General features: G+C 60.2%; 1 protein-coding gene across 3 annotated transcripts in view; it reads right to left on the bottom strand.

The window, feature by feature from the left end:
- Positions 1-5,224: 5,224 nt before the first annotated feature.
- The window catches only part of TBC1D22A (TBC1 domain family member 22A), a 320,419-nt gene continuing 316,640 nt past the window's right edge, over positions 5,225-9,003 (bottom strand). For all 3 annotated transcript variants that reach the window (XM_078449286.2, XM_078449287.2, XM_078449288.2), the window contains one exon: positions 5,225-5,759. In XM_078449286.2, the coding sequence (XP_078305412.2) occupies positions 5,631-5,759 (129 nt within the window). In that variant the 3' untranslated portion in view covers positions 5,225-5,630. The remainder of the gene's footprint in view (positions 5,760-9,003) is intronic.

Below are 9,003 nucleotides of genomic sequence, written 5' to 3'. Positions count from 1 at the left end.
AAAGTATGATGCGAATCTCTTTGCACAGGTGAGTTTAAATTACCATGACCCCTTGCTTACGTGGACTTACATGGCCCATGCTATTTACCACATTGTCCCGTTGCTTTTTCCAGATCCTCTTTCCCAGCTTCTCTGGACTTGATCAGTTTTGTTCATTTGCTTTCTTTTCCCCTCTCCTGGAAGTTATACACTCTATTTCTACCCTTAAATTAAAAAAAAAATTTTTTAAGGTTTATTTATTTTTGAGAGACAGAGACAGAGCGTCAATGGAGGAGGGGCAGAGAGAGAGGGAGACACAGAACCCAAAGCAGGATCCAGGCTCCGAGCTGTCAGCACAGGGGCTGACGCGGGGTTCAAACTCATGAACCACGAGATCATGACCTGAGCTGAAGTCGGACCCTTAACAAACTGAACCACCCAGGCACACCCCTTCTACCCTTAAATTTTAAATGGTTTCTTAAACTTGCATTTTCTAAGACATTCCCGAGTAACCCGGCTGAGCAGGTCCACAGCCGCCTGCCGCAGGTCCCTGAAGATGGGGGGGCCGTGGGTTCTCTGCCAACTCACCCATTCCCCGCCAATGATGGGAGAATCCCATCACAAGGTTCCCCTGCTATCCGAAAGTGGACCATTCCTAAAATCTTCCCCAAGCCAAAGTGGCATAAAGGAAAGAGACAATTAACATTCACTTATATGAAAAGATGTCTCAGTATTCCCAGACCCAAAAAAATCACCTCTTAGGCTTTTCTGACGCCTTAGGGTAAGCACATCTTGCTAACGGATGCACAAAGTAGCTTGAGATAAGGGACTGATGCCGACAGACATGGTTCAGAGCTGTGGCAGCCGGATGCTGAGACGCTGAGTGTGGTGGTGGGGAAGGAGCCGGGCGACATCATTCTCGCTGCATCTAAAACAGCCCGTTGTGGAACCAACGCTGAATGCCATTTTCCCCTTTTGCCTTTTTTCATAAAAGCGACAGTCCTCTCTGGATGTCTTCTGGTTAGAGAAAACAGGTACCAATGTGGGTTTTTCGTAAAAGTGACGTGGGGTAATGCAAACTTTTGAAAAGCAGGGGACACCTCTACTAGAAATCCATGCTGGAAAAGCACTCAGAAACATAGATGTTCATCGCAGCATCATTGGCAACGGGAGAAAACTGGAAGCCGCTTGATGTACAGTAAGGGAATAAATGAATTATGTTAATCCATGCAACACAATATTATGCAGTCATTAAAATCATGTCTGACGAATTTTAATGATAGGAGAAAGCACTTAGGATATTAGCGCTGCGAGGTGTCCTCTGGAGGGCTCTTTCTTTCTTTCGGCAGGAAGGAAACAGACGCTGCCCAGAGCCGGGGGACGTGAGGGAGGCCGGGGTCGAGGGGAGTGAAACGATGCACCCCCTCCCCAAGAACGGCTAAGGCCATCCCAAGTGTGGGTGAGGACGTGGGGCAACGAGGACCTTCGTGCCCTGCGGTGGAAATGTAAACTGGAAAACCACTTTGGCAAAGAGTCTGCCATCATCTACGAGAGTGGCTGAAATACACCACCCGGCCCTGCAATCCTACTTCCTGACGAGCACCCGGCAGGACGCTGTGCCAAGGGACACGCGCGCGGTGTTCACAGCAGCAAGATTTGTAACAGCCCCAAACTGGAAACAACCCAAATCTGTTGTGGCCCATTCATACAAGGGGAAAGCGACAGAAAGGAACAAACCACAGCTACCCCAGACGCGGCGTCCACAAGCAGAAAGCGGGGAAAGGCGAGTCGCTCACCAAGAGGGATCCTGTGCAACTCCTTCAGACAACAGAGCTGGGGTGGCGTGAACGCTGGGAAGAAGGCCCCCCCCCGCCCGGGAGGTGCGGGGTGCGGGCCAGGGGCTCTCCTTGACCACAGCTGTGGAGCCCGGTGCCTGCTTGGGGATCACTCACGGGGCACTAGATCTGTGAGGTGCCCCCTTCTGCGAGCATTACACTTCGGTCTAAAAGTAGAAGCGACAACGAAAGCCACTGAGAAAAACATAAAGACAGAGAGAGCAGACTGGTCTTCCATGGTCGCGAAACAAGCTGCCACCAGCTCGGCCCAGGGCCGCCCTGCAACTGCTGACGGAGCCCCGCGTCTCGTGCCCGCTCCCCCCACTCGACTGTTACTGACGGGCGCGTCTTACTGACCTCTTGTGCCCCTCCTCCTGGAGAACTGCCCGCTTTCTGTGCTGTGCGCATTCTTATTTCCAGAGTTACTTCCGAGAACCCTGTACGTATTCAGGAACGTAAGCGTCTCACGTGTCTGCTCAGCTTGCTATCACTGATCCTCGCCTGGGCGCTGGCCGTCCTCACGGCTGCTCCGCGCTGCATCGGCCTGGGTTGTGTGGTCACTGGCGTCACGCTAGGAAAGCCGTTGGCCACTCCCTGTTATAAAAATATCTATTTGTTTTGTGGGCACTTTAGGGAATTTTAATTTGTATGTTTAAACCCATCTGTCTGGAACGCATTTGGATATGTATGTTTTTTTCCCTAGATGCACAATCAGCTTCCAATTGGCAAGGGGACGGGCTGGGAGTTAGATCCTTTGCGTGTGGTCACACGGCGGCTGCTGAATCAGGGGCTACTGGACGAGGGAGAGGCAGGCCTGGAGGACGAGCGGGGCAGACCCCTGGGCAGCCATGACCCACGGTGCCAACAAGCAGCAGGCGGGGGGGTGGGGGGGGAAGAAGAGAAGCTCCACTGGGGTGGGGCAGGACGGGGGAGGCTGCGGGAGGGCCCCCACTGCCTGACACGGAGCAGTGGTGGCCCATGTCCTGAGTAAGCTTCACAGGACGGTGGCTCTGATCGCACACCCACCGGTCGTGCCCCAGAGGGAAATGTCCAGCTCAAGGCAGACGGCGCCCAGAGGCCCAGGCACGTCAGAGACGGGACCGGCCTGTTCACACACAGAGGGGGCTCCTCCCACCTCAGAGCCAGGTTCGGCACTGGCACAGAAGCCCTGCCCACCAGCTCGTCCTTTGGGGCGCACAGGCCTCCACCCCGACCTTTCCCTGCCTCCCGGGACCTCACCCCTCCCTGGCGCGTCTGACCTTGCTGGGACCCGGCTGTCCCAGGAGCTCGTCTCTGGCACTTTCCACGTGGCAGGAGTGACGACAGGCAGGGCCTCCCCAGGTGGCCTGGCAGGGGGAAGCTCACGGGACGGGGGTCAGGGGCATACCTCAGGACCCCGGGGCTCGAGCCACCTGTGGGGGCTGAGACCCCGAAGTGGGCCCGAAGAGCCAGGCCACGAACGCCAACAAATTATGACTACGAACAGCAGCGGTGGCCAGCTCTGAGCTGTGACCCGCACCGGAGCCTTCCACCTTCCAACCGGGGAGGGCCGCTGCGTCTCCCTCCCGCGAGCACACTGACAAGGTCTGGGCGTCAGCCCCAGCTCAGCGCGGCGCTCAGCCACAGGGGGAGGGTGAGCATTGTCATCCGGCAGGGTCTCCTGCCCCCCACCCAGGGACGGCACCTGACCCCACCCCACCAGTGGACGGCATAAAATGGCATAGAGCAGAGCACTGCCTGGGGAGTCCCCACCACGGAGGGAGGTGCGGACGTGGGGTGCCGAGGGGCACAGGGCACCGTAACAGCAGCTGAGAAGCTGGGGCTCACGGGGCCAAGAGGGTGGGAGCCAGGAAGCAGGGATGGCTACATCCCGGGTCCCGGAAGGCACTCGACTGCTGTGGCAGGGTGGGGAGGCCCCTCCTGTCCCAGGCCGGCCTGGAGGTGACCCCCAGCGGTGCAGGGCTGGGGTTTGGGGCCCAACCCGAGTACGACTGACCCCTGCTCTGCCTTGGAACTCTATCTCCCTGAGAAGTCCCCCCGGGATTCGACAAGACTGTGGGTGCCACGCCCGGGTCAGGTCTGGCACACATGCCCCACCCTCAGCTGTCCCTGGGCTCCCCCGCTCTCCTAGGAGAGTCCTTGAATCAGGCAGAGGCTGGGGGTTCACTGCATCTTTATTCCCATTTTGAACACATCGTATTCCAGACAGAACACCCTTTAATCGTTCCAAACCGACCTACTCAGACTCACAGGCACTCACGCATCAACAAGCCTGTGTTCAACTTCAGGGTCAGACACACACGCGCAGGAAAATCCAGGCGGAACCTCATTTAAAGTCGCAGATCCTCCTGTTTGAAGAACAAACGGTCTCGAGAGGCAGATGTTTGGGGGGCCCAACACCTTGGCCGCACGGAGCACTCTGAGCTAAGACAGCGGTTCCTGGGGGCCGGGTGGGGGAGGGGCTGCCTGCACACGGCCACGGGCGGCTCTTCCTGGAACCGGGTGCCCCGGCTGAGAAGGGGTGCAGGCCGGAGGGCCGCTGGGTGCCGGAGAGGAGCCCCCGACCCCAGGGGCTGGGGCTCTGAGGCGACCCCTCTGCTGACCTGGGAGCACCTCCCATTCACAAAGCATTTTGTGCTGATTTCCACACCACATGTAATGACCCAGGAATGTTTTTAATGAGAAAAAGGACACACATGTCACACGTGTGTATGTACTCAAGTCCCGTTTGCAGCCTCCCCGCAGCGTCCTCACGCTGAGCTGTGCAAACACGGGGCACTGGCCTGGCTGTTCCAGGACCAGAAGCAGGTGCCAAGGACAAGGGTCTGTCCTGGCTCAGGGGTCGGAGTTGTCCCCAGAGCCTCGGAGCGTCCACGTCCCTGCCAGCCACACGCCTGCACAGGCAGGGGCGGGTGGAAGTGTGCCTGGACCCCGCAGAGCCCCAGGCAGGCCAGTCCAGAACCTTCGCACTTGGGCTCTCTGCTTGGTGACCAACGAACGGCGGGGAGCAAGCATGTCTGTAACCCGCCGGAGACATGGGAGGTGCGGCCAGGCTGAGGCGAGTGGTACGAGCTCCGATTATTGAGGCCGAACCCTGCCCATCCTGCGGGCCCAGCGCAGGGCGCGGGGTCCCCGGCCTCAGCCTGTGTGGCTCGTCCCCGGGGCCACAGGGCCCTGAGCCCCTCACCTCCCGGGGGAACAGCACAGGGGCTCCTGAGGGCTGAGCGCTCCTTTTGAAGAGGACGGGATGCAAAACAGGGCCTTTACTCCGCTCCTCCCCCCTGCTCCCGAGCCAGAGCCTCACCAAGAGAGAAGGGACAGCCACAGCGAAAGTGATGGCAGTTACAGGAACAAGGTCAACGCCCAGAAGCCCTGTGGGGACGGAGACTTCACAGGTTAGGGCGGTTCACTTCTTATTTTGTCTATATTTTATTCTCTTTCACTCAACAGAATAGAATTTTTGCATTTCAAAGCAGGTATGAGATGGCCACCACCTCCTTCTGCCCCTGGCACCAGACAGCAGGCCTCTCCCAGAGGGTCTGGCTCTCGGGCTGCCGCGTCCTGGGGGCTCCAGGAGGTGGTCATTTGGCAAGGACGCTCCGGGGACAGGGAGGGAGATGCCCGCCCACCTCTGGCCCCCTGAGCGGCCAGGACCCTCCCCTGGCTCTCTTTGGTATCTCAGGCAACAGAGGCGCCCCCGGCCAGGCCCCGGCCCTCCCCTGCGCCCGGGCCTGGCCAGCCCCCTGGAGGGCAGGCCGCTCCAACAAGGCCTCTCCTTGGCCACCGGCCCGCAGCCACGGCTGTGCTGGCCCTGGCTCACTTCTTGTAGTGATTGGGGGCGTCCGCGAAAGCAAACTTCAGGCGGTAGGCCTCCGCCAGCAGCAGGCTGATGTCTTCATCGCCCCAGTGGGCCGTGGGCAGGTTCTGAAGGAAAAGCAGCAGCTCCTGGGGGAAGACAGACAAGCCCGGGTCAGAGGAGGTGACCAGTAGCGGGGCGGGGGCTCCCCTCGGTGGGGACTGGCCAGCAGTGGGGATGAGCCAGAGGGGGCTCACAGCTTCCTAGACGCCGTGAATCGCGTCCCCTCCCCTCTGTACCCTGAAAGGCCCCAAGCCCCGTGGCCAGGAGGAAGCCCCTCATATGCCCCCCCCATCCCTATTTGGCGATGCTGCTGGGACGCGGAGGGCAGTGCTACCCACGCCTCACAGCTGTGACCTCTCTGAACGGACCCCTCGCGCTCCACGGTGCGGGTGCTGGTCTGGGTGGCTGGGGGTGGGGGTGCTGGCTGCAGGTGGGCCACCCCAGCCCAAGACCCTGCAGAATCCAGAAGTAGGGTCCCCTACCCCCTGGCCTGGGTGGACTTCGGGCCCAGATTTCTGTGCCTCCGGTGACATTCCTTCAGCAGGGACACTAGGGCCATCATGGACAGGTGTGTGCCCCTGCTGGGTGGGCCGGGGGGGACACACCACGGAGCCCCTGTCACTGTCTTCACTTGATACTCTGTTTCCAGGAAAGACCAGGCTGCAGACCCTCGGCTGCCCCCAGCCCACCCCCGTAGGACACAGGAACTATCTCAAGAGCCCACGGTTTGGAAACCAGAGTCAGAGATACGGAGGAAGGTGCTGGACAGGAAAAACACGGCCCAGGGCCTCAGCGATGCACGCAGCCCTCCCTGCACACTGATCAGCTCCTCTGACGGACCACAGTCCTCGGCCAGAGCAACCAGCGACACCACCAAGGGCGGGGTGAGTCTTGGGGGGCACAGGCCCCAGCACCCAGGGGGGGTTTAGCAGGACTGGGGAGGGCTGTGTGGCCAGGATGGCTTCCCGGGTTGGGGGGGGGTCTCCAGGGAGGAGGAATGGGGGCCTGGGTCATGGGGTCAGGGCAAGGCCGGAGGCCAGACTCCCTCTCAAGGGGCAGGCTGGCACCATGCAGATACCTGCCGGCTCTGGTCCCTCCCACCCGCCCAGCCCATCAGACCAGACCTGAGTGAGCCCAAAGGGTGGCTGGGGTTCCAAGGGGCTGGTGCCACTCCTCCAAAGTCCCAGCAGGGAACAGGGCACAGGGAGGGCCCCAGACTGGGGCTGCCCCTCCCTGCCTGCCGAAGGGGAGACTCACACAGGCCCCACCCACCGAGCCTCCTGTCCCCACAAGGCTGCGACCAGAGGGTGGGAGGCATGAGGAGGGGCTGGGAGAGAGGGAGAGAGAGAGAGAGAGAGAGAGAGAGAGAGACAGAGGCAGGTGCTCCATTCACATCCTGGCCCAGCCCTGGGTGGACCCTCCTCTCCGAGCCCCACCCCTTCATCTGTAGGCCAGAGCTGGGAGCGCTCAGGCCTCGGGCTCCGCAGCACGTCTGGACTCACACCCGCCACTGCCCGCCTCGGGGGCGTGGGGGGCCTCAGGCTCCTCATCCGCAGAGTGGTGTCTCAGCTCCCGCCAGGGGCCGGGCGGGGAGCCACGCGGCGCCTCGTGTCTGTTGTGCCGTGCAGGGCGCTCCCCCGCCCGCGAGCCGCCCCCAGGACCCCCCTGCGCCGGCGCCTCTCCGCTGCCGCTTTACCCCTTCCTCAACCCCATTTCCTGTTGCATTTGGGATACTTTGTGGGGGCCTTGAAATTGAATTCACGGAGCAAATTTCAGTGGCAGAATGTCCCCAGGGACACATCAACATCAATCTGCTGTCTTTCACCATTAGGTGCAACTTACACGGACGCCAATCCAATTCTGAGCAGGTCGTAAATAAATACCTTTGGTTTTATTTTTAATCCACTTCGCTTCATATTATCATGACCTCGCTACTTGCGAGGTGAGAAGCAATACCCTCCCATTACGGTAACTCACCAACCCCGCTGCACACTCAATTTCAGAATCTAATTTAGTCCCCCAGGTTCACTGGATGGAGGGAGAATAGAAAAGCCCAGCGCCTCGCAGCCTGCAATGCTAAAGAAGGAAAAATCTATCCGGGTGACCTTTACGGGAGGCAAAGAACACAGCCACACGCGTCCTTAAATACAGATTTCTTCTTTAAAAAGGCCTGTCTTATTTATGCATCGGGCAGAGATGGCTCCGATCCGGGAGGCACGGACGGTTATTGGCCATGAGCTGTTTTGCATTACCCGCATCATTCAGGTAAAGGGCCATCGCTCGTGAAGCTGTCGGCAGGGGTCCGGCCCTCCCTGGGGGGGGAGGGGGGGGTCTGCCTTTGAAGCAACGGTGGACAGGAAGGGCTGCGTCCCACAAACCGCAGAAAGACGAAACGGAGCTCCATCAACAGCGCCCTGCCCTGTGAGCAGACATGACAACTGACAAGCAGAGGAAGGTTGGCTCACGACGCTGCCGTCCTAAGAAATCAGACGAGTCGGGTCCCTGTAAGTCTCTCCCCGGTGCTCCGTGAGATGCCGCTTGTCAACACAGCCGCAGCAAGAGTGCGCCCCGGGGCACCTGCCGTTCACTGTTAGCCCGTTACCACGTGCTCCGTGGGCACCTGACCTGTGCTGTCCGCAGGGAGGGCCCCGCCCGCACACCTGGAGGTCTGCGCTTCTGAGCCCTGTCCACACCTCAGAATCAGCCGGGGAGCTCCGGAACCCCACTAACACCCAGGTCGAGCCATGGGACAGCCAGCCCAGAATCCCAGGGGTGGGCCTGGACATAACGGCCCGCCTCTCGGGATGATGAGCGGCTTGGCCCGCACTCCGGACACCCTGACGTTCCGTCGTGAGCCTGTGGATGGCAGCCAGACTTCCCTGTCACAGGCCATCCCCCGCGGAGGCCACCAGTGCCCCCCTCCCAGGTACCGGCGGGCCAGGTGCACACAGCCCCGGCACAGGCAGGGGTGTTGTTGCAAGCCCCCGGGGAAGCGGGTCAGAAGCCCCGAGCTGGCCGTTCCCAGCAGCTCACCACCACAAACAGCACGGCACAGGACACCTTCCACCTGGAAATGGGTGGGTTCCAAGAGGAACCTGCTAACGTGAGACAGCAAACGTTTTCACTTCAGGTGCTTCTCACCAACAGGGCTTTATTTTTCCAGCCTGATGAATCACACCGCCATGTGCAAAGCAGGATTACATGTGTGTCCCGGGAAGGACACAATGGTGACACGCCAACATACCTGGGCTCCAGGAGAGTGGGCCGGGGCCCCTCCCAAGCCCCCAGAGCTCCCTGTTTGGCTGGCCCCTTGTGGAGGCTCCCCGGGGC

The sequence above is a fragment of the Panthera onca genome, chromosome B4 (genome assembly GCF_046562875.1).
Source record: "Panthera onca isolate mPanOnc1 chromosome B4, mPanOnc1 haplotype 2, whole genome shotgun sequence".
Classification (NCBI taxonomy): domain Eukaryota; kingdom Metazoa; phylum Chordata; class Mammalia; order Carnivora; family Felidae; genus Panthera; species Panthera onca.
The sequence above is the reverse complement of the archived record's forward strand: the minus strand, read 5'-3'. Positions and strand labels throughout refer to the sequence as shown.